Source organism: Sminthopsis crassicaudata, chromosome 5 (assembly GCF_048593235.1).
Source record: "Sminthopsis crassicaudata isolate SCR6 chromosome 5, ASM4859323v1, whole genome shotgun sequence".
Lineage (NCBI taxonomy): Eukaryota > Metazoa > Chordata > Mammalia > Dasyuromorphia > Dasyuridae > Sminthopsis > Sminthopsis crassicaudata.
Genome location: NC_133621.1, coordinates 203,719,451 through 203,745,529, shown reverse-complemented (window position 1 = coordinate 203,745,529; position 26,079 = coordinate 203,719,451). Strand labels below are relative to the sequence as shown.

The 26,079-nt window shown below is 35.7% G+C and overlaps 2 protein-coding genes across 12 annotated transcripts in view; one reads left to right on the top strand and one right to left on the bottom strand.

Annotated features, from left to right (window-relative positions):
• The window catches only part of ZCRB1 (zinc finger CCHC-type and RNA binding motif containing 1), a 32,051-nt gene extending 14,681 nt beyond the window's left edge, over window positions 1–17,370 (bottom strand). For 2 of the 4 annotated variants that reach the window (XM_074269576.1, XM_074269578.1), the window contains exons 1-4: window positions 17,171–17,370; window positions 5,687–5,892; window positions 4,062–4,147; window positions 3,039–3,067 (exon numbers count right to left, since the gene is read on the bottom strand). In XM_074269576.1, coding sequence (XP_074125677.1) covers window positions 3,039–3,067; window positions 4,062–4,145 — 113 coding nt within the window. In that variant the 5' untranslated portion in view covers window positions 4,146–4,147; window positions 5,687–5,892; window positions 17,171–17,370. Of the gene's footprint in view, window positions 1–3,038; window positions 3,068–4,061; window positions 4,148–5,686; window positions 5,922–17,170 lie in introns of all 4 variants that reach the window. The other 2 variants (XM_074269577.1, XM_074269579.1) reach the window with 2 other exon arrangements.
• Window positions 17,371–17,413: 43 nt separating this feature from the next.
• PPHLN1 (periphilin 1) overlaps window positions 17,414–26,079 on the top strand; it is a 169,284-nt gene continuing 160,618 nt past the window's right edge. For all 8 annotated transcript variants that reach the window (XR_012482519.1, XM_074269575.1, XM_074269574.1 and 5 more), the window contains exon 1: window positions 17,414–17,551. The gene's annotated coding sequence lies outside the window, so the exon portion shown is untranslated. The remainder of the gene's footprint in view (window positions 17,552–26,079) is intronic.

The window sequence follows — 26,079 nt, the reverse complement described above, 5'->3', positions numbered from 1 at the left end:
CTATTTGGCCAACTGTAATCTTTAAGAATTTTTCTTCAGTGGATTTTTTTATCTCCTTTTCCATCTGGGTAATTCTACTTTTTAAGAAATTATTTTTCCAAGCTATTGACTTTTTTTTTTTCATAATTCCCTTGAATCATTCTCATTTCTTTTTCCAATTTTTCTTCTACCTCTTCTATATGATTTTTTAAGCTCCTTTTGAGCTCTTCCATGGGTGCTTTCTGGGCTTGAGACCACTTCCCTTTTCTCTTTGGTTTTTCTCCCATAGATGTTTTGACACTGTTATCCTCTTCTGAGTTTGTGTCCTGATCTTCCCTGTCACAATCATAGTTTTCTATGGCCAGATTATTTTTCAGTTGTTTTTTTGCTCATTGTTTCTGTTTTTCCACTTTCTTTTAAATTTGATCTTTGCTCCTGGAGTGGAAGAATACTGACGCAGGTTTTCTGTCCCAGGAGCTACAAGCCCTGGTTATTTACCTGATGCTGTCCTTTAAGTTGCCCTGAGGCCCATAGGGAACCCTTGTTTCTGGTGCTGAGCTGCACCAGAAGAAGAGGGTAGCTGGCACTGCTTGGGGCCATATGAATTTGGTAGCTTACTTGGTGCTGAGTCAGGATCTTAGAGCTGGTGTCTGGAGTATGCTGAGTCTTGTGGGGAGTTTCTGCCTTTCATTGGGACTACACTGAAGTATATGACAGTTTGGCCATTGGAGGCTGCCTGTTTGTCCTGGGCTCCACTGAAGTACTTTGAGGTCTGTCTGCAGGAAGTTGCCTGTTTGCCCTGGGCAATACTGAAGCAGTGGTTCTTAGAGCTAGACTCTGCCTGTTCTCCTGATTGTGCTGAGGCATGTGAGTGGTCCTGGTTTTGGTGTTTGACTAGTCCATCACACACATCCAGAGTCCTGGGGCTCAAGATCTACTCACTGATTTAGTGAAGTGGGTCTTGCCAATATATTTCTGGTACTGGATTGTGCTCCCTTTATACCTGATTGAGACAGAGTTTACTTGGCGATCTTCAAGATTTCTTTGGCTCAAAGATTGCTTCATTCCCAATTTTTGGCTGGTTCTATTGTTCCAGAATTTGTTTTGGAGTGCTATTTTGTGGTTGTTTGGAGGTGACTATGAGGAAATTACAGCAATTTACTGCTTATTCTGTCATCTTGCTCTCAGAGATCTCTCATTTATATTCCAATAGACATTTCTTAATGACAATTGAACTCAGAAAAAAGATTAGGGCTGCATATACGGATCTGGGAATAATCTGGATAAAACAACTAATGAAGCCCCCAAATGAGAAAGTGTAGAGATAGAAAAGGATACATTACAAAGCCTTGGAGAATACCCAGAATTAGGGGGATATAATCAATATGAGGGGATGAGAGGGATAAAGAGAGAAAAGGAGATCACTCTTCTAAAAAAAATGTAAAATGGGACTAATGATTTAAAAGGGTGAACCCTTGGTGAGGAGAAAAGTTATTTCCTTAACAATGACTAATGTAAATTAGGAAAGACTAGGGAATGATGCTAATGGGTTCTGAAATGTAGAAAAGGGGAGAAGAGAAAATTTGCTCTCTAACCTTTTACCACATATGAACTCCACAGAGATCAAAGAATTAAAGAATTTTTAACTTAAAAGGGACCTTAACAGCTATTTAGAGAAACCTACACATGAAAAAGAATCACCACTACAACATATAACATAAGAAAGGTTAGCTTTTGCCAGAAAACCTCTAGTAAGTGGAAACAACTAACTTGTACTTCTGTTTTAGATAGCTCTAATTATTTAGAAATTTTTCTTTTATTAAATCTAAACTCTGCAACTTCTACCCAAAGAAAGAGGAAAGATTTCCATATGTATTAAAAACAAATGCTGCAACCTTTTTTTTGATAGGAAAAACTCAAATTAAATCAAGGGTCTGAATATAAATTAGATAATGGTTGAACACACTATGGTAGTTCATGAGTATAATGAAACATTATCCTGCCAAACTTTTATTTTTTAAATCATGGATCCCTATCAATAATGAATCACAATAGTGAACTAAAGTGATTCAAAGGATCATAGAAAGAGTATGGTACAGTGAAAAGAGTGCTGGATTTGGAGTCAGAGGCCCTGATTTTGAGTCTTTGCTGTGTTGATTATTTACTACACATTCAACTTTGGATAAGTAATGTAACCTATCTGGGACTCAGTTTACTCATCTGTAAAATGAGGAGATTGGATTAAATGATACCTAAGTCTCTTCCAGGTCTAAATCTATAGTCCTATATATGGTACTTGCATAAAATGATACAGAAAGAAATAATTACAACCAAAACAACAATACAAAGACTATATTGCTTACAAAAAACAACATTAGAAGTACTGAAATCAAATTAATTTCAATGACTGATTTTGGTCTTGTAGAGCAGATGATGAAAAATACTTCCTTCTTTTTAGTGGAAAAGTGGTAGAAATACAAAGTTGGCATGTGGCGCACATTCTCTCTCATCTATGATAATTAATTCTGCACGTGTGTTACAAAAGAGGACTCCGTGCTGAGAGTGGATGGTAAGAAAGACCGAATATCAAGACATTATTTCAGTGTAAAAACAAGAAGATTCAATAAAACTAATTATAGAACATATTATCACCTACTAGCAATCAAAATATTTGATTTATAGAATTCCTACATTATCTGATTGTATCAGATAATAACTTTTTATAGTAGGATTGATTTTATATTTGTTTTTGTCAAGGCCAATGATTTTATTGGTACAGAGATTTTTTTTTTGTTGATGGAAGTCTATCAACGATTACTGGCAACTGTTTGGCAATTTATAATCTTAGAGAGTTGTGTGGAATTAACTTTACCAGCCAGTACGTCTCAAAAGTGAGACTTGAACACAGATTTTCCTGACTCCAAGATCAGTTCTTTGTCTACTATACTATAAGGAACTCTTTGTGGTATTGAGATGTTAAGAACAAATAGAACTATATTAAAATAACAACAGCAATAACAAACAATTTGAGAAACTTTAAAATAAAGGTGAATACTTACTTTACAACTTTTCCATATTTGGAAAATATCTGCAATAAAGACCATAAAGGGAGACAATTCATTCTAATATCATACACATGTATGAATATGGCAGTCACCACAAATTATAAATTGATGAAATTCTTCTTTAGTAAAAGTTTTAAAAATTCTACAATCAATCAATTTCTAAAATTTAGGTTTAAGATAAAGAAAGTAAGGTAAATGATTTTTACTGCCTATGGGTATGACAGGTCTTTCCAGTTTTATTAGCTGGGCTACTGAATTTATCTAATATGTGGGAACATACCAGTACTCATTCATGAAGGGGAATATACTGATACTTACATAAAGGCAATGACCCTAAGCTCTTTTCTTTCCCCACTTTAGAGTAGTCCTCTGAACATAGCAGTCACTAAAAAGTTTGATAAATTGGACTGAATGTCATTAGTGTTGATGCTAAGGCAAAATAAGTGTACATATATTAATAGGAAAAATCCCACTTTCAAAGCCTAGGGAGAAGTCATAAGTAGGTATCCAATTGTTTGAACAAATGGTGTCAAACATAAATACTGATCCCTGCTGCCACATTTTGACTTTGAAAACCACAAATTAACATTATCTACATTGTATTGCATTATTATCAAATATTATGATATAACATGGTTTATTGAGAAATTTAGACAATATTTTGTTATTTTAGGAAAGACAAACAAACCCATTGTTTGACTCTTAAATTAGTAGAGGAGATGGGAGAAAGCTGCAGAACACAAGGTACCCCACTTCTAGGAGTATAATTATTAGTGAGACTTATAGGCACTATATAACAGAAATAAAGTTGTCTGAGATATTTCCCTGTTGCCCTACTCTGAAGAATAGTCATTGTTTAATACTTGCAGATTTTCTCACATAAGTACACACATGGAATTACAAAATAAATCTAAGTAATAAGTAAGTAATTCTGCTAGGGAAAGACTTTGTTCATTTAGGATCCTAATATAGATTATATAGTCTTCAATAAAGGTATTTATAAATAAATTTGCTTACCCTGTATAAGTCATTGTTTGTCAGAGAAAAGGGCAAGTTGGATACATACACGGTGCTTTTACTTGGTGCTAATCCACCACTCATTTCTGTATCAAAAAGGGGAAAAGGATATAATCAGTTCAAACACAGCTCTTCATCATTGTAAGAAAGCACAATATATAGCACATTTAAGTTGAAGATATGGTAGTTTAAAAAAAATAAAATCTGAAGCTTGGTAATTCAGGAGAATATTTAGGGTATGCTTAATTACTGTAAACACTTGCAAATTACTAATATTAAAAAGCATATATTTGCTACACTTAACAAATAGGAAACCACTAGGATTTATTAAATAAGGGAATGACATGGTCAGATCCATCTTTAGAAAACTACTTTGGCAGCTGTCTGGAGGATGGAGTAGAATGGAGAGAAACTTGAAGCAAGGTCTATTACATGGATGAAGGGAGAGATGATAAAGGACTGAATGAGGGTGGTAGTTATGTTTGTGAAGGAAAGGGGACAGATGTGAGAGAAATTGTAATAGTAAAAATAATAAGACTTGGAGGTAAGGAAGAGTGAAAAGTCCAGGGCAAGGTTTCCTACCTAGGTGATCAGATGATAGTATCCTTGACAAAAATGAGAAAGCAGGAAAACATAATGTAATGAGATTTAATCTCAACCTATCCATAACACTGAATTTCCCGATGTCCAAAAATTTGAGTGTTGGCTGAATCCTCTTATATACTGACCAGATATTTTTTTCTTTTATGATTGTTCAGAACAAATAAGACTCATGTTAATTAATTACATGTTTAGGGTTTTTCTTTTATCAACTCAACATGTCTCAATCCAAAGGCATTACCTTTCTCCTCAAACCTATTCCTTTCTAAACTTCTCATTTACTTTCAATGGCATCTTTCCAATCATCCAGGCTTGTGGGCTTGTTCCTTTGACACTGCTATCAACTTGGTGGAGGCCCTCATTACTTCATATTTAGATTAATGCAATAGACTGCTAATAGTTTCCCTGCTTCTAGCCTCTCCACTGTCTACAATCTCTACTTGGCTATCAAATGAATTTTCCTAAAGTATAGATCTAATCATTCCTCCCTCAGTATTCCAGTGGCTTCCTATCATCTCCAGAATCAAACATAAAAGTTCTCTGTCATTCAAAGCCCTTCACAATCTGGTCTCTTCCTGTTTTTCCAGTCTTTTTACTCTTCTCCCTACCCCCAACCCCTATCTCTGTGATTCAGTAATAGTAGCATCCTTGCTGTTCCTTTCACAAGATACTCCATGTCTAGACTCCTCATATTGGTAATATTTTCCCTCCTCATCTCTACCTTTCTTCAATCTCAGCTAAAGTTCTATCCTCTTTTTCCAGCGTTTCCCAAGATTATGTCGAATTTATCCTGTATATAGTCTGTTTGTACATAACTGCTTATGTCTTATTACCTTTATTAGTCTATAAGTTCCTTGTGGACCAGAAACTCTCTAAGAAGAGGTAGGAAAAAGGAGATGCAATGATAGGTAGGGTAGTAGGGCAGATGACTGGGCAGGCTTGGGTGTTTTGGAGGATAGTAGATAAGATATGAAGCATGCACTAGAGATAACCAGCCATTATGGGTTAATTAAATTTGTACTCACCTTCTCACTAATCTAGACGCTCCTGAGAAGAATTCCAAAGCTGAATGGATCAACTTCCTCAGTGAACTGAGGCACAATCTTTTGAAGTCCAGTCTGAAGGATGCTATTCCAAGTAGAGAAGAGGGAAGCAGAAGGCGAGATGCACAGGTAGGACTGGGTTTCCTGGCGAATTACTGGTAGGGATGTAGTTCATGGTCTGGGGCCACCTTCATATCCAGAGAAGACTGAATGTTGGCTATATACCATTCACCATTAGAATGAAATAATTTATAGTCCTATGAGTTAGTGTTAAATTCCTCTGTAGTTTGGGACTCCAAGTATTTAAAAAGGGCCAATATTTTTCAATTTAGGTATGAGCTCCTACGGACTTAGTATGAAGAACAAATTGCTATGTTCAGATAGGGGAAGATGTTTTGGAAGGAAAGGGAGTCTTAAGGTTCCTTCTAAGTATTTGTGTTCACTTCAGGTTTAACTCCCAACAAGGACTGGGGAAAACATGATTTTTTGAGAGACTTTTGTTGTGGTTTATATTTAGGATTACCTAAAGCCAAGTTCATCACAATTAGGTTTGAATACAAAAGTATATTGAAGAAAAACCCTATGTATATTAGGAATGTGGAAAAGCCTTCTTTAATTGTTCAAATCTTACTCAGCTACAAAGACTTGATACTGGAAAAAGCCATTATAAATGTAAATGATGTGGAAAATCCTTCAGATTTAGCATCAATTAGTCTTAGAAGAGACAGTAATTGAATCACAGCTTAGAAAAATCTTATCAAAGAGAAATCTTTTGCTGTCAATGGAAGAAAGTACTTTGATCAACATTAGATAACTCATACTATTAAAAAAAAAAAGGCCTGTGAATATAAAATAAGAATCAAGAAAGCTTTTTTACTCATCTATTAAATTGATAGGTTTTTTCCCCCTTGTGTATGTAAATATGATTTCTTCTGAAGACTACTTCTATTAAAATATACCATATATTATACAGGGTAATTAAAGATATGAGATCAAAAAAAAGGAACTAAGAAAAAAAAAAGTTGTTCTGTCTTCTATCTAAAACCAGAAGAGAATTTATTATCCCAGTACTGTCTAGTAGCAAATACTTAAATTAAGATCTCTTTTAATCTGATTTACTATTAGTTCAGAAAACTATTCGTAAATTGAATGGGCTAGTTAAATAGATAAAATGATAGGAATTACACAGCTCTTTAATAAAGATGGAGGAAAAGTACCATACCAAATGGTGATCAGAAAATTCAAGGAAACACTAGACTAGGTAACTTTTTTTTAGCCAAAGAATATACAAGAAGACAGTCAGAGGTTATCTTTGGACTTTGGCAAGAAGAGGGATCTAGCCAGGAAAGCCTGTATAGCTTTCCCAGTTTTTGGACTTGGGCTGGAGCCTGAAGTTGGATACCCAATAAACGGAGGTCTGACTAAGGATAATCCAGAAGCTCAATTTATTTATAGAGTCAGAAGTGTGGAGCAGGGTTGGCACCTTCTTGGAGCCTCAAACCAGGGGTGAGTCTACCGCTGTGCTGCTTGCTCTTTAGTAAATGGATCAGGATGGATGGTGGTGTGGTATAGTTGTGTACCAAGGTACTAAGCAAGGGCCGTAGCCTTGTCTGATCTCAGAGCATCTTCTAGTCTGCACATTAGGAATGGGGTCCACAACTGTATACCAGGACAGGGAACTTGGCCTAGGGGCAAGCCTTCAGGTCTATAATTGATCTAGTGGAGTTTTCCAGTCAACTCTCTGGGGCTGACAGCGGCCCAGTAGATATCTACCTGCTATACTATTGCAGTGACAAAGGTTAAACCAGCAATGGTAACGCACAGACCTAGAAACAAGTCAAAAACTTGAAAAGCTTAAATCAGGAAGGCCACAATCAGGTCATACCTCAGATTAGTCTGCTTAGGGAGTGAGTAGTCTGACTCTCAACCAAATCAGTCATCTGACACTTCTCTCTTTGAAATTAATAACAATCTCTTAATGGCTAAATCTAATGACATTTTCTCAATCCTCATCCTTCTTGACCTCTCTACAACCTTTGCACAACCATTTTCTCCTTGATACCCTCTTTTCTCCAGTTTTCATGATAGTACTCTTTCCTGTTTTCTCTCAATACCTGTCTGGCCACTCTCAGTTTCCTTAGTTGGATCTTCATTGAGGACACACACTCATCATCCTGGGAATCCCTCAAAGGCTGAGTACTGGCTTCTAACACTATTTTGTTTGGTGATTCCTTACTCCTATGGATTCAATTATCATTGCTATGCTGATGATTCCCACATCTATTTATCTAGCTCTCAACTCTCTTGTGACCTCCAATTTCACATCTCTAATTGCTTAGTGGACATTTCAAACTATTTATTATATAGACATTATTATTCCCAAAATATATATTTTTCCCCAAAAATATAAATTACCAGATAAAGTATCTATATATTAATAGAAGAAATTATATTCATGAAAGTCCATTTTTCTTTGCTCCTTTGTAAACTGTTCTTTGATTCTCTGCTGTGCACTTTATTTACTTTATTCTTTCCCCCTCTTTCATCCACCCTCACCCCCAAGTTTACACATATATGTGTACATGTGTGTGTTTGTGTATATGCACGGACGCATATATACATACATACATTCTCTCACCCAAGGATCCCTCCTTTGTCTTTTTCCCTCACCCTTTGTTTCCCCACCCACCCATCCCTCTTCCCTTATTTCTTTGTAGATTTTGGAGGGTGCTTTTAATGAATTTTAATGAAGGGTACTTCATGGTATATATATGTAGTATTGCCTATTTAACCCATTCTTGATGTGAGGTTTTCAGAACTATTAAGCCCTCCTCCCCACTCAATTCCTCTGTGTCTATTCTTCTTCTGTACCTCATTTATATAATATGATTATTATTTGTATCTTAACTCCTTCTTTTGAGCTATCCTATTGTTGATGTGAATCTTAAAACATATAGTATATATTTCCCATGTTAAAAAAAAAATAAACAATTTGTCCATGCTGAGTTCCTTAAAAATGATCTTTAATATTGGTTCTTATATGTTAAATTTTCTGTTAAGTTCAGATTTGGTTGAGAGAAAGTTCTGAAAATCTCCAAGTTTGATGAATGTCCATTTTTTCTCATTCAAAATTATAGATGACTTTGCTGGATATTAATATTTTTGGCTGCAGGCCTAGTTCTTTTGATTGTCAGTAGATATGATTCCAGGACCTGTGGTCTTTTATTGTAACTGCTGATAAGTCTTGTAACTGTGCCTCTAGCATATTTGAATTGTTTTTTTCCTGTTTCTTGAAAATTTTTTTCTTTGGTATGAGGGTTTCAAAATTTGGCAATAATATTCCTGTGTGTTTTCCACAAAGGAACTCTTTGAGGTGGTAATCAGTGGATTTTAAAAAAATTTCTACTTTCCCCTCAGCTCTATTATTTCAGGATATTTTTCTTGGATTATTTCCTGAATTATGGAGCCATTACTGTCATTTCATTTTGGTCACAACTTTCTGACAGTCCAATTTTTCTTATATTTTCACTTCTTAATCTGTTCTCCAGATCTGTCACTTTTCTTAAAAGATGTTTCACATTCTGTACTATTTTCTCATTCTTTATAGTCTTTTGTGTTATTTCTTGGTCTCTCATAGCTTCCCCTTGCTCAATTCTAATTTTCATCTTCGAGACTCTGCACACCTCCTTTTCAAGTTGATTAACTTTCCACCCATAATCTTGTTTTTCTTGGATGGGTTTTATTTTATATTTTTCCTATACCTCTCATTTGATTTTTAAATTCTTTGAGTTCTTCTATAAATTCTCTTTGGGTAGGGAGCTATTTCACATTAGAAGCTTTTTATTTTTTTAAACTTTCCTATCCCCCTAATATGTCTCAATGGTGAGAGTCTTTCTTTTTTGTGGATTTTTTTTTAAATAAGAGGTATTAATATAAGCACTTCTAATTGTGGGATAAGGGGATGGTGCCTCAAACTTCCCTTCAGTTCTCTACTCTGACCAGAAATCCCAAACCAAGAGCTCCACCCTCCTGTAAATGCCCACGTCCAGCAGTGCCTCCCTGCTGTTTCTGCACTCATCAGGTGCTGGTTCCTCCTTACCAGGGCCACATCTTAGCAGCACAGTTGGACCTGGCATTCCCAATCAGCCAAGGTTCATTCTGTCTTTCTGGAAAGTCTGGGAGATGAAAATCTCTGTGGTTTCTGCTGAGAATCCAGCCATACTTAGCTAGCCTGAGGGGTCCCCACTTGGTGCATTTGTGGAGCTAGCCCAGAGTGTATGCATTTCAGAGAGATTAGTCTTTCTTCAGATCTTCCCAGATTGTATCAGGAGGAACCCTGTTCTTCCCCATGTCTTTTTGGTTTTTTAGAATACATGGCACTCTGAGGTAGAGGAAATTTGGAGAGCTTGAAATTTACCCATCTAATCCACCATCTTCCCAGAAGCCTACCTCCATGTAGACAATTTAAACTCAATGTCAATAATGGAACTCTTTTCTTCCAAACTCACCCCTCTTTCTAATTTCCCCATCACTTTTGGGAATACCATTATCTTTCCCTGTTGCGCAGGCTCACAACCTAGATAGTTCTCCTCATTCTTTAACTTCCCAAGATCTAAGTTGTGGTCAAGTCCTGTCAGTTCTGTCTTTGTGACATCTCTTGTATGTGTCCCCTTTTCTGATACTGCTTCCAATCTTATACAAGCGCTCATCACCTTATGTCTAGACTATTGTAATATGGTCCTGTTTCTAATGCCAGACTAGATTTAGCTCTTAGATCATAGTTTGCTAATGTCTACTATAGAGGACCAATATGGATATATGATTTATATGATTATGCATACATAATCTTTGTCAAATTGCTTCCTGTTTTAAAGAGGGGAGAGGAAAGGGAGAAAATTTGGAACTTAAAATTAAAAAAAAATGAATGTTTAAAATTGTCTTTACATATAATTAACAGTAATTATTACATATAAGAAAAAATAAAATACTATCTATTGGGGGGAAAATTCAAACAAACTTTGTTTTGCTTTCATTCCTCTTATCTCCTACTCCTTTCTTTCCACTTCACTGTTGAGTAAAATATATCTCTGTATCCAATTTCGTGTATGTTTTATTCTTCCTTCTTTTGAGCAGTTTAGATGAAAGTGAGGTCAAAGAGTCAGCTGCTCGCCCTCATCTTCCTCCTTGTTATACAGATGTTTAATTTGTATGCTTTCATTATAGGAGATAATCTCCTCTATTCTTCCTTCCCCCCTTCAAACCACTATATATTTCTCTTTCGCTTTTTTCTAATTTTTTTGTATTTTTTATCAAAGAGAAATTTATTATTATTGCTATTCATTTCAAAACAATGTAGATCCAATTAAATTCCATTCTTTTCTCAATATCACAAAGATATAATGGAACTATTCTCAGGCCTTCTCTAATTAGATTCTTTCTATGGACCTGATGATGAAGAGGATTAGAGAGGATACATGTATTATCTTCCTGTATTTTAATGTAAACACAGTTTATCCTTAATACTTCATTCATATTTACCTTTTTATGTTTCTCTTCATGCCTATGTTTATACTTCAAAGTTTCTCTGGGGTTTTCATGGGAAATACTTGGAAGTCCTCTATTTCATTAAAGGTCCATTTTCTGCCCTGCTCTTCCTACCATCAGTCAATAAACATTTATTAAGCACCTATCATATGCCATGACACTGTACTAATACACTTCGTTTTCCTAAGTTATTCTTGACTGTAAACCTACATCTTTTGCCTCCTGCAATATCATATTCTAAGTTTCCTGTTCCATTATTGTGGACCCTCCTGAATTGGGTGATCCTGACTGTGGTTCCTTGGGGTATTTTTTTTTTTTTTCTTTGACTAGGAAGCTCTGGATTTTAGTCATGATGTTCCTAAGAGTTTTTATTTGGGGATTTCTTTCAGGTGCTAGATGGGTTGTTTCTAGGTCTTAAAAAATCTGCCTAATTTTTTTTTTTTCCTGCTTTTTTTGGTCACAGCATTCACATAGTCCAATAATAATTTTTTCCTCAATCTGTTTTCCAAGTTAATTGTCTTGGCAATGAGATACCTTATACTTCCCCCCACCCCCAACATTTTGAGTTTTTAAAAATATTTCTTGTCTCTTGAGGCTTTGGCTTCTATTTGGTGTATTTTAATTTTTAGGGAGTTGTTATTCGGGAACAGCTTTGTAACTGTGCCAAGCTATTAACTCCTTTTCTAATTCTTTCTTTCATAACTCATTTTTCTAGTCTTTTCTTCAAGTTCTTTCATTTCATTTGTAACAAAAAAAATTTTGAATTTTTTTCAACTTTTTCCTTCTTCTTTTTCAATAATATTAGTTGAGTCTGTATTCGAGCTGTATTTTTCTGTGAAGCAATAACTTATAGATGTTTTGGAATTACTCTCCTCTTCTCCATTTGTGTCTTGTGCATTCCTATCACTCCAGTAGCTCATTATGGAAGGGTTCCTTTTTTTTTGTTATTGTTGTTTGCCCATTCTTTCAATCTACTTTCCGATTATGGATTTGCAGGGTCAGGAACTTTGGTATATCTGGAGAGAAGGTCTGGACTGGTTCTGTTACTCTTTTTTGAGGATGAAAGAAATAATTATTAATAATCAGTTATTTGGGGAGATCCAGAATTTTCCCTTTCTTCTAAAGTCCTGATTATACAAAGTTCAGTCTCTTGAAGGACATGGCTGATAGTGACATTAGTCTAATTTCCTTGTTTAAGATCCTAGCCTGGTGGAGCAGGCATTGTGTTCTGTTCAGGGCTAGGTGGTCATATATTCTTTGAATAGATTGTCCAAGGTTGAGGATGGTCTGGATTTAGAATTAAGTCTCTCTGACTAAGGGTGATATGAGGTCACTCTTAGTCCCTCATTAAATAGTGTATATAAACTCTTCAAAGGTTATAGAAACTGTAAGCCTGTCTCCATAATAGTTTTTGGTCAAAGAGACCAACAAATCCTTTTATTAATAATGTGCTGGTCTTATTAGTAAAATAATTAAATTGTCCAGGAACTATCTCTTGAACCTTGTTATTTATTAAAGGAATACTGAGTATTATGCTATTTCAGGATCTTGGGGATAAGCTGTTAACTTGTAGAGTTCACACCAGAGAGACAGCAATCAGACTACTTTTTGTCACTTGGCTTCATATATGACCAAGATTTTTACAGGACTCCCCAGATATCAGTCAATTGGAAAGCTCTGGGTCAACAGAGCAGAGGCAGAATTATAAGCTCTTTGCTTTTCACCTGAGATCTGAGACTCAGGATTATTTCTGGTTCTTCAATTTTCTTTTTCCTCCACTAACTACCCAATCTGGGAAAGTATTCCTACCTAGGAAAGCCACTGCTATGTGCAGGTTCCCTTCCTATTTTACCCTAAATCTACTTTCCAATAGGAAAATGGTCAAAGCTTAAGAGAAATGAGCAGGCTGTTAGCAAAGGAAGAAATTCAGGCTATTAACAGGCATATGAAAACAATGTTCCAAATCATTGTTATGGGCCAGAACTTGAAACAAGGTGCTAAAAGTCAGTGGAATTGATAGAGACAATAGTTATCTAATTTAGAATGGTTCAGTATGATTGATCTGATCCTACAAGGAGATGTTATGGGTCAGAACTTGAAACAAGGCACTAAGTGGAATTGAGGAGACAATGGTTAAATCTAGTTTAGCATTGATTTATTCCTACAACAAATAATGGTTTCCTAGTGATATAATGATTATTGTATACTCAGTGTGAAAGGAAAGCTGCCCCCAGAAGCCCTCCAAGAAACCTGCTCCCAGATTAGATTACATTTTAGAGAAGAATATTACAATTAATAACTAGAGAAATGTAAATCAACTCTGAGGTTCCACTTGATTGTCATAATTTTGGCAACTACAACAAAATAATTGTTGGAGTGGCTATATAAAGATAGCATACTTATATACTTGGCAGAACTGAAAAATGATACAGATGATCTGTGAAACAATTTAAAACTCATACCTAAAAAAAGCCACTAAACTTTGACCTAATGATATTGATACAATAGCTAATGAAAGGATTATTCCCCAAGAGATTAAAGAAAGATATTTATGATGGTTAATATTGTTGTAGCAAAGGATTGGAAATCCAGGGAATGCTCATCAAATGAGTGAATTCAATGAACAAATTGTGGTATAAAAATACAAAGAAATATTAGAGTGATCTAAGAAATAAGAGATGGTTTCAGAAAAACCTGGGAATAATAGTATGAACTTATTTAATTTATGCAATAACATTGTAAAGAAAATCAATTAAGAAAATCATAAGAACTGTTTTTTTCTTTAGTTTGTCTATGATGAACCATAATTTCAGAGGCCTTATGATGAAACACACTAAGTAACTCCTGAGAATGAGAGGATGAATTCAAGATACATGTTTTCAGACACAATCACTGTGGTAATTTGTTTCTATTTTTAACATAATTTTTATATGTAATGGAGATAAAGACTTTTCTAATAAGATAGGATGTAACACTTTGATCCATTATTCTCACTGTTCTTTGAAATAGTGCTAAAAATGCTAGTTAGGTGGCACAGTGAAGAATGCCAAGCCTGAAATTAGGAAGACTCATCCTCCTGAGTCAAATCTGTCCTCTGAGTCTACTAGCTGTGTGACTTTGACCAAGTCACTTAATCTTGTATATAACTTAGTTTCCTCATCTGTAAAATGAAATGGAGAAAGAATTGGCAAACCAATCCAATATTGTAGTCAAGAAAATCCCAAATGGAGTCACAAGGAGTTGAATGTGATTGAAACTGACTGAAAAAGCCAAAAATTCTAGTTACAGCAGACAGAAGATTTTCTTTTGCTTTTATGAGAATAAACAGTTATGTTCTTAGAGTGGAGGAAAACTAAGTCTGGAATCAGAAGTAATCCAGAAAAGGAGAACAGGAGAAGCTCCTGAAACTAGGTGAAACTAGGTAAAATTGGACAGAACTAGTTGTGTAGTGTTGAAAAAAAAAAAAAATTGAAAGTAGGACAAAAGTTATAGCTTAGCTAGAGTACCTATGCTTAATTGCTTCATAAATATTAACTTTTCCTCCCCAGGAGCAGTTAAAGTTCATTTTAATGGTCATACAATATATGTATTAAAGAGATATGTTGTAGGAGGCATGGGAAAGCCCCCAGCCATTGGGGAGATGAGGGAAGGCCTTTGTGGCTGGGAAAAAAGGTGATATAAAGCTATGCTCTTGCTTCTGTGTGAGCTCATTTTGAGTTTCATACCTGATTCCTTCAGGAATTTATTAAAAGTCCAAACTACTCTACCTTTATTTGGAATTTAGAATTTTGTTTACAACAATTTTTCTCAATTTGGGGGAGAGGAGGGTAGAAAGGAGAATGAAAAAATGAAGATAGAAAAGAGGATCTTTGAAGAATTTTTTAAAAAATTAATAGAAGAGGACAAAAGCAAGATAATTGGGAAACACAATCATGCACACAAATTCCAAGAATATGTTGCCTTTTTTATATACAATTGGGAGAAGTATTACCTGTTGTAAATTTGGTTCTCTCGATATAGGCCTTTTTTTTTTTTTTTTTTTTTTTTTTTTTTTTTTTTTTTGCATTATATATGGAAATGCTTATCTCATTTGATGGTTGTTAAAATTCAAGAAAAAAACCCCAATTATCTCTCCTTATCTCTTATTCACAGATTGTACATTTCAGTAAAACCTAGATTATTCTCTACCTTTTAATTTTTTCCCCCTACTACTGCCTCTATTCCTTCATTCATGCAATTATACTATGCCTGGAATAGACTTCTAATATTTATCTGTTGTACTTCCTCTTTTCCTTTAATGGCCAATTCAGATGTCATATGTACTATGTCTTCTTTAATAACCTACCTGTAGGTGAAAGTGAATTTTCCTTCCTTAATTTTCTTTCATCTGATTCTTTTTTCCTCTATTGGAATATAAACTCATGGGGAAGGATTGTCATTGCTGATTTTTTTTATCCTCAATGTATTTAATAAATGTCTGGTAAATCAACTGATTAAACAGATCAAGGATATCTAATCTGGAGGAAAAACTTGGGAGGAACAGAACATGAGAGTTGTAGCAAGTAACTACAGGCCAGCCATATAGAAGTGAGATTAAATTTAGGAGCAACCAGTAGTAATTAAAGAGAGGAAGATTTAGGCTTGTATAAGGAAATTTGAGGGTAGTTAGGTAACTCAGGAGATAGAATGCCAGGTCAGACATTCAAAGCTGGTCTCATATACTAACTAGCTGTAACCCTGAGCAATTCACTTAATACATCTTGCCTCAGTTTCCTCATCTGTAATTCTGGCAGGAAGTAGGAGAGGAATAGTTTTTTTTTTTTTTTTTTTTTAAACTACCTTTTCCAGTTATAAGCTGGTTTACCTTGGTAAGACACCTAATTCTAACTTACTTGTGACCACCCGACACATATTTGAAATTCTACCTCTCTCTTATGCTTACTGGCTGGGGATAAGTTACTGAAGCAATCTACATCCTGGTTCTAAGTTCAATGTATCTTTTAGCTATTTGTAATTGAAATATTCAAACACTAAGATTCCCTAAAAAGTACAGAGTATTCAACTACACTGGAAAGGACCTTATCTTTATATCTCCTTGTCTATATCTTTGGCCCTTCATCTTAGGGGTCAGGCACAAAGACGAGTTCAAGTCTTGCCTCTGAAACATACTGACTCTAATTTACAATAAGTACCTAGTTTCCTCCCAGGAAAGCTTATCAATATCTCCTCACTCTTTCAGTTGTGAATCCAGAATTATTCCTTCTTTTGATATAAACCATATTTTGAGCCTGACCAAGCCATTTAACTCTGTTTGTGTCAGTTTCTTCCTCTGTGTAGAAGGGGGATAGTAATAGCAACCACTTCCAAGGTTGCTGTGCGAATCAAATGCAATTATTGTGATTATCACCGAGATCATCTTAGCACAGTAACTAGTACATTTATGAACTCTAACTTGCATGTTACATTGCATAGCTTTATTAGGCTTGTAATTAAAAAAAATATTCAGGCATTTATATAGTTGCATTATCCTTGTTGGTAAATTACACAGTGAAGTCTCCGATGGCTGCAATTAATGAGACTGCAATTAAATTCATAATTTTAATTAAAAAATAGAGATAGTGAGATATTTCGCGTAGGTATATTATTGTTCCAGGAACTCATGTTTGTTCCATTGGCTGCAGCCTATGACACTAGAAAAGCGAAGTGATAAACAGGCTTGCATTTTATTTTATTTTTCGAATCTAGCTTCAAAGCTCCAAGTAACTTAGAGGTAATTTTAAAAGTTTTTCAACTGGATCTTCTGCGTCCAAGACTTAGCAAGGATTTAAAATCCTGCTGAAAGGCGGTGAGAGTAAATGCACAAGAATGGCAGACGAGGGGTGTGACACACAGTAGTCTTAACTTAAGCGAAGCAGGATTTACCTTTCGCTCACAGCACAAGGCGCCGCGAAGTCCGAGGCGATTTCCTCACTCCTGGAGATCCAAACGACTTTCACCTCCTCCGCTCCAAACAGCAGCCTCAAAAACCGCAAGACAGGTGTCTTAAAGACAAATAGCCAACAGCAACTCCTTTCTCTTTCTTTTTGTGGCCGCGTCGCTCTCCTGACGACGTCAAGCGCCGAAGCTCTTTCTGGCTGAGCAGCGCGTGACGTAATTGCTGGCGCGCCGGATGTGATGCTCTAGGGAGCGTGGTACACCCCTCTACGGTTTCCTGTGAGTTCGCGGGCGGCCGAGGTTCTCTGCTTTTGGAGGAAGTGGCAGTGTGCGTGGGGCTGGTTCCCCCGGATAACATCGCGGGTGGCGGTGAGTCTTTCTGTAAGCTGGTTGCGGGATAGTCGGTTAGACCTGGATACAGGGATAATCCTTTCTGTTCCTAAGCCAGGAGCACCCCTAGGGAGCCAGGAGGAAGGGAGGCTGCTGTGGGGCCCTCCAGCGTTGGTCCAGCCCCGCGGGGGGGCATTTCTTTTTCCCCTCATCTCCTGACTTCCCCCTCTCTCCATCCCCCATCCCCCACAAAACCAAACTAGCGCGAACAAGCTAACCAGGAACTCGAAGGGAGAATGAGGAGACTCGAAATCAATCACGTTACGTTAGAATCGGGTCCCACAGTTCTCCGTTTACAAAGGGGGGAGGAAATAGGCATTTGGATCGCGCCGATTATATACTGTGTACTTCTACAAGTATGATCTCGCTGAATCCTCCCCACTGCCCTGTGAGGTGAGTGCTGTTACTAAGTTAAGTGGTTTAGCCAGGGTGACTCGGCTACTTAGCGTGATGCCGGATTCGATATCAGATCTGCCGGGAGGGGTTAGCACTAATGAAAACAGACTTTAAGTAATAGAATACAAACATTTTTTTTTTTTAAACTTTTTGAGGCAGCAAACAAAAGGGGAAATAAATGGGGGAGGGGAGGAGCGGAACAGATTATGACATACAAAGGGGATTCACTATTGGTGATGCTCCAAGAAATGATGAATGGGGTAGTTTTTGAACCCAGGGGACTATTAACTGAGTCACTTAGTTGCCACATTTTACAGAGGGCAACATTTGAGGCCCCGATAAGGCCAGATGTTTTTTGTTGCCCTTTGGGATGGTGATATCCAAAGATGACGTTTTAGCAGTGAGTAGCTCGAGGATTATTTAAAGCACTGCATACTTTCCCAAATGGGTAGCAAGGTGGCAAAATAGAGCACAGGCTCCCGTCTTTGGGACAGGTGATAGAGTTCTCAAGAGGCTCAGGCCTAGACGTAGGAGCGTCTGAGTTTAAATGTGACCTCAGACATTTACTAACTTTGTGAACCGGGGCAAATCACTTAGCCTTGTTTGCTTCAGTTGCTTCATCAATAAAATTAGCAAGAAGAGGAAATAGCAAACCGTTCTGTATCTTTGCTAAGACAACCCTAAATGGGGTCTCACAGAGTTGGACGTGACTGAAAAATATATTTTCATTCATATACACTCACCTTATTCTGCATTCTGAATCTTTCCCTTGTCTATCAGGACGGAGGTAGAATGTTCATCTTTAGTCTTTTGGAATGTAGTTGGTTGTTAGGCTGATCAGAGTTTCTAAGTCTTTTCAGAATTGTCTGTTTTTTTACTATTTTGTTGTATAAATTTTTCCCCTGTTCATGGATTTCCAGGTTTTGTCCTATTCATCATTTCTTACAGTATCCACAATATTGAATTACATTATCACCATAATCTATTCAGCTTTCCTCCAGTTGAAACCACTGAAGAGATTTGAAAATGTTTGCTTTCTTTTGTTTGTTTTACTTCCTTCTAATCCTTCTCCTAAAGTACTCTTCCTGTTGCCGGGGATTCTCCCTTTCCCTCCTTTTCCCTTGGGGTACAAATTAATCCAGTTGTGTGTCTTTGTATTCTTTCCTTCTTTGACCAATTGTGATGAATGTGAAATTCAGTTGCTATCCCCACTTCTTCATCATTGTTTGTATGGATTATATTTGTATATCCCAATTATGTGAGATTATTTCCCCTTACCTTCCTTTCTTTTTGTTCTCACTATATTCCTTTTCCCCTTTCTTTCCATTCTTGTTTTAGATAACAAGAAAAAACCAAACCACTCCCAGGCCTAATCTAAATTGAATCTCTATGACTTTATGTTAGGATTCAGAGGGGACATTGTATCTTCCTCATATTAGAATGTAAGCAGTTTGTCCTAATAAAAGGTATTTACTTGTACATGTTTTAACATATATCAGATTGCTTGCTGTCTAGGAGAAAAGGAAGGGGAGGGGTAAGGGGAGAAAATTTTGGAATTCAAGGTTTTGCTAAGATGAATGTTGAAAACTATCTTTGAGTGTATTTGGAAAAATTAAATATTATTAATAATAATTTTTTAAAAAAGTATTTACCTTTTTCTGTTTCTCTTGACTCCTGTATTTGAACTTCAAAGTATCTGTGCAACTTTAGTCTTTTCATCAGGAATTCTTTTTGGGGTTAAATGGCTTGCCCAAAGTTACACAGCTAGGAAGTGTTTAGTTTCTGAGGCCAGATTTGAACTCAGGTCTTCTCTGACTCCAGTGTCATTGCATTATCCAATGTGCTGTCTAACTTCCCCTTTATCAGGAATTCTTAAGAAGTCTTCTGTTTTGTTCAGAATCCAATTTTCTTTCATATATAATTATACTAAGTTTTTAAATAAAAGTTTTTTATTTTCAAACATATGCAAAGATAGTTTGTTCCGAATTTTTCTCCTCTTTCTCCCTCTCCCCCACAGCAAGTAATCTATGTTAAATGTGTGCAGTTCTTCTATACAATTTCCACATTTATCATGCTGCATAAGAAAAATCAGAACAAAAAGGAAAAAAATGAGAAAGAAAACAAAATACAAGTAAACAATAAAAAAGGTAAAAATCCTATGTTATGATCCAAATTCAGTCTCCATTGTCCTCTTTCTGGATCCAGATGGCTCTCTCCATCACAAGTATATTGGAATTGGCCTGAATCACCCCATGTTATACTCAGTTTTGTTAGGTAAGTTATTGGATCCGTTGGTACTTGGAATGTGGCATGCCAAGCTCTTTGCTGTTTTATATTGGGACTGCTAAGTTGTTTGTGAGCCTGACTGTGGCTCACTCTTTAAATTCTTTCTGATTGCTTGCAGGATTTTTTTCTTTTCATCTGAAAGCTCTGGATATAGGTAATCATAATCCTGGGATTTTCATTTTCATTTTCAGGTTTCTTTCAAAAACTGAAAGGTGGATTCTTTATATATTTTTTTAAATTAAATTAAATTAATTTATTATTATTATTATTATTATTATTATTATTATTATTATTATTATTATTATTATTATTATTTGGATTCTTTATATTTCTACTTTGCTTTCTGTTTCTAAGAGATCTGGAGAGTTTTCCTGAAATATTTGATCATGGCGTTGAGATAGTTTAATTATTAAAGTTTCTCTTCAATCTGTTGTCTAGCTCAGTTTTTGCTGTAAGATATTTTATACTTCTATTTTTTCAGTCTTTTTATTTTGTTTTAATATTTCTTGATATATTATGGAAATATTAGTTTCTTTTTGATCCATTCTAATTTTCAGGGAATTTGTTGTATGCTAGGCTGTTAATTCCCTAATTCTTTCTAACACAACTCTTTTTTCTCCTAATTTTTTGCGCAAGTGCTCTCATTTTGTAAAAAACATTTTTTAACTTTTTTAAACTCTTTTGTTTCATGCCCAATCTGTTTTTCTCTGCAACCTTCTTTGTGGATGTTTTGGAGTCACTCTCCTGCATTTGTGTTCTGAGCATCTCTTCTATCATAATAATTCATTTTTTGGGATTCCTTTTTTGTGTGCTCATTCTTCTAGTTTACTTCCTAACTTCAGATATGATGTCAAGGCTGGGCTCTGTGGACTTCAGAAAGGAAGGTCTCCTGGGCTGGTCTTGTTGCTGCTTTCTTGGAGATACTGAGTTCTCTCAGAGTTTATTTGTTCCAGGGCAAGTCTGATTGCTGCCTTTTTGTTCTGAACTCTGTAAGTTTATAGCTTGGATTTGGATTTAAATAAGAGCAGACTGATGCTAGATTTCAACATTGTCAGCCTACCCTAGTTATGCTTAGTTGCTAATAAATCTCTTCCTTTGTAGATGCAGGACATCACTTGTAAGCACTGGTCTCCTCAATCTATTCTCAATCTCACCCCTGAAACTGGACAATAGGCAGTTGAGATCCAGGTGGCACTTGTACTTTTGTATTGATATATAAGTACTTCCTAAACTAACATGATGATGATGAGTGGCATGATCCTATTCAGGCCTGTGTCCTCAGACCTCTGTCTCTGTATGTGAGCTGGGCTGGAAAAAAGATTTACTGTGAGTTTTTCTTGGATTTTCCCATTAGGATTCAGCATTTTCTGCATCATTTTTGTAGGAACTTTTCAACTTCCTTAAAGAGTGTGTGTGTGTGTGTGTGTGTACACATACATGCTACTACATACATATATATCTACACACATATTTCCATCAGCAAAAATCTGCCTTTTCACTCTTTTACCTCAAATATCCCTCCCTAATTTGAGAACTAAAGAAAAACAAATTCCATTACCAACATATTTAGGAAATCAAAACAATTGTCCACATTGGCCATATCAAACACACACACACACACACACATACACATATTACTTTCATTCTTTACTCTGAGTCCTTTGTCTCTCTTATCAGTAGGTAGAGACATGTTTCATTATTAGTTCTGTGGAATAATGATTGGTCATTATGCTTGATTTGAGCTCCTAATTCCTTCAGTGCTGTTTGTCTTTATCATATTGATGTCATTGTAGAAATTATTTCTCCTGTTTCTATTTACTTCTTTTTATTTCAACTAATGTAAATATTCTAAGTTTTTTCATGATTTTCTATAACACAATAGTACTTTTTCACATTTATATGTGATTGGAATAATTGAAATAATTTATCCACTCTTCAAATTCTTAATCTTTTTTTTTATTAAAGTTTTTTATTTTCAAAACATATGCATGGATAATTTTCAATATTTACCCTTGGAAAACTGTGTTCCAAATTTTTTCCCTCCCTTCCCCTCATCCCCTTCCTTAGACAGCAAATATCCCAAAAATGTTAAAACATGTGCAATTTTTCTATATATGTTTCCATTTTTATTATGTTGCACAAGAAAAATCAGATCATAAAGGAAAAAATGAAAAAGAAAACAAAATACAAACAGATAATAAAAAGAATGAGAATGTTATGTTGTGATCCATACGTTTCCCACAGTCCTCTCTCTGGGTGCAGATGATTGTCTTCATCACAAGATCATTAGAACTGGCCGGAATCACATTGCTATTGAAAAGAGCCACATCTATCAGAATTGATCATTGTATAATCTTGCTCTTGCCATATATGAGGATCTCCTGCAAAATTCCTAATCTTTACCACTTCAGAAAGAGCTTTTTTTTTTTCCTTCCTTAGTTCTTATTTTTCCTCCTACCAATTTCCCCTCTCTCCTTTTTTCTTTTTATTTCCTTATTGAATGAAATATATTTCTATACTTGTGTAAGTGTATGTGCAGGTATGTATATTCTTCCTTTTAAAACTAGTTCAGATGAGAGGTTCAATTGTCACCTGTTCCAATTACCCCCTTCTCCTTGTTTAATAGATATCTACCTGATTGTGAAATAATTTTCTGCAACTTGCCCCATCCTTGCCCCCCATATGTTTCTCTTTTCCTTTCTGTTCTTTTCTTAATATCATTAAAACATAAAAGAACCACTCCAAATGTTGTCTAATTGAAGCCCCTTTGTGATCCTTGATGATATTAGGGCCCAGAGGGGACACACACACATCATCATCATCTAGGTATCACATTAGAGCTCTTAGGCTTGTAGTCAGGAAGATTTGAATCTATATTCTATCCCAGGAACCTATTAGCTATGTGTCTGGAGGCAAATCACTTGACCTCTTTGCCTCTGTCTCCTTAACTGTAAGATGGGGATAATAACAGCACCTGCCTCTCAGGATTATTGTGAAGAGAAAATGAGATATTTCTAAATCATTTAGCACATTGTCTTGCACATGATAGGTTCTGTCTAAATATTCTCTTTCCTTTTCTTTTCCTCTTTTTTTAGTCCTTTATCATTATTCATTCATGTTTACCTTTTTTCTATTTATTCCTGTATTTGACATAAGCACATTTGTATGTAATAGGGAAGGAATCAGTAAAACAGGAGAGAGTTGAGATAAGAGAAAGACAGTTTGCTGGAAAAGTTGGGTAGAAATGGAATCAAGGGTGCGTCTCTAGAAAGGTTTGCCATGACAAGGAGAAAGGCAATCTCTTCATCCCAAAATGGAATGAAAGAAGACATCATGGAAGAAGATCCCTGAATGATGTGAGATGTGGAGGAGTAGTAAAGGGAAAAACTTCAGCAAATGGTTTCAAATTTTTCAGTAATATTCTTCAGTGCTCTGGGAAGCTTGAGTAGAAATGAAGTTTCAAAAAGCCACCAATTATGGAATAACAAATCAGGGATGAATAGAATATTTGCCTTGTTTCAATAAAGAATGTACATGTTTAATTTAATCAAATTGCTTCTGTTTTGGGGGGGAAGGAGTAGAGGAGGGAGAGAGTGAGAAAAATTTGGAACACAAGGTTTTGAAAATGTAAATGTTTAATTGTCTTTGCATGTATTTGGAAAACAAAACAATTCAAATAAAAGTACCTGTCAAATTAATAAAACAACAAAGAAGGCATAGCTTCTTATTATAATATGATAGATAGATAGATAGATATGAGTACATTGTAATTTATAAGTAATCATACATATTCTGACAGTGAGCCAAGGGAATAGAATGTTTTGTTCATGCTCCCAACAAGGATTCCAATGCCCCTGGATCAAAGACTGTGGTGGGAAATAAGATATAAGAAGACTGGAAAGTGGGGAAGGGTTGGGAAAGAAAAAAGAGTTAGTTTTATAAAGGGTTTTGAACAGCAACAGAGTTTCTTGTATTTGATTCTAGAGAAAATGAGTACTACTGGAATTTATTGAATAATGAGGAAGGGGGGCAATTTCCACTAAAAAAGAAGGATGGAAGGGGGGATGATGTAGCCAAGATGGTGAAGTAAAGCCAGGAAGCTGCTTGAGCTTTCCTAGTTTCCTCTTGAAAACCACATGAAACGAAACCTCCAAACAGAGTCTGGAATGATGGAGCCTGCAAAGAGATGGTATGAAACAACTTTTTTCCGCTACTCTCAATGCTTTGACAAAACAACAAACACAAGAGGCTCATGTGCTCAAAGCCAAAGCTCACAGCTGCACAAGAAACTTGTTTTTGTGTCCCATGAGCTTAACTTTAAAAATCACGAAGTAGGGGAAAAAATAAGGAAAATGAGCCAGAAACAAAAAAGAATGTTGGCCATTGCAAGCTACTATGGTAACAGAGAAGACCAAAACACCAACTCAGAAGAGAACAAAGTGCCCACATGAAATGTTGAAGGGGAATATGAATTGGGCTCAAGTCCAAAGAACCTTCTTGGAAGAGTTCATAAAAGATTTTTAAAAATCAAACAAGAAAGGTGGAAGAAAAATTGGGGAAAGGAATGAGGTATGTAGCTTAGAAAAGGAAAACAATTCCTTAAAAAAATGCAGTTGATCAAATGCAAAAAAAGTCCACTGAAAAAACACTTTTAAAAGTAGAATTAATCAGATGGAAAAGGAGTTAAAAAAGATAATTGAAGAAAATCACATTAAAAGCTAGAACTAGGCTAATAGAATCTAATAAATATGAGACATCAAGAATCAAATAAACTACAAAGAATAAAAAATAAAAGCAAATGTAAAGGACCTCATTAGAAAAACAACTGACCTGAAAAATAGATCCAGGAGAGACAGTTTAGATATTATTCACTACTTGAAAGCCATGATCAAAAAAAGAGCCTGGACAGCATTCTTTAAGAAAATCATCAAAGAAAATTGCCAAGATATACTAGAACCAGAGAGTAAAATAGTCATTGAAATAATCCATCGATCACCTCCAGAAAGAGATCTAACAAGGAAAACTCTAAAAAAATATTATTGTAAAACTCCACAACTATAAGGTCAAGGATAGATGCTATAGGCTGCCGGAAAAAAAAAAAAAAAAAAAAAAAAAGATTGCAGTGTCAAGGAGCCACAGTCAGAATTGGCAGCTTCTATAGTAAAGAATTGGAGGGCAGAGGATCTTGGATTATAACCAAGAATCAACTACCCAATTTGAGCATTATTTTTCAGGGGAGGAGATGAATCTTCAAAAGTAGGGGACTTTCAGTGATTCCTATTCAAAAGACCAGAACTAAACAGAAAATTTGATCCAAAATACAAGACTCGAGAAAAGCATAAAAAGGTAAATAGGAAAGAAAAAACAAAACATTATTTAAAGATTCAACTATTTATATCCTTATATGGGAAGATGATACTTGTCTTTCATTAGGAGAATACATAGACGGGATAGGTATAAGTTGACTCTGATATTAAAGAAAAAGACATTAAAGGGTGAAGATCTGAAAGTGCTCTCTCCAGAGTAACCAAGGATCCTCTTAGTTCCTAAATCTAATGACTTCCAACCAGTTCTCATTATTAATTTCTCTGCAGCCTTTGACACAGAGCTGGCAGATGGCAGTTGTTCTTGCTCTCAGGGCTAATTCAGGGGTCTCCTAGTTTCTCTTTCGGAACTTGGGGTGTATGCCCTGGTATGCAGTCTCATCACTGTGGCTTATTAGAGCCCAGTGTGCTGGATTCATGGGGTCACAAAGAGTTGGATATGATCAAATGACTGAACAATGACAAAAATACATGGGTTAGACTAGATAGACACTTTGCCAA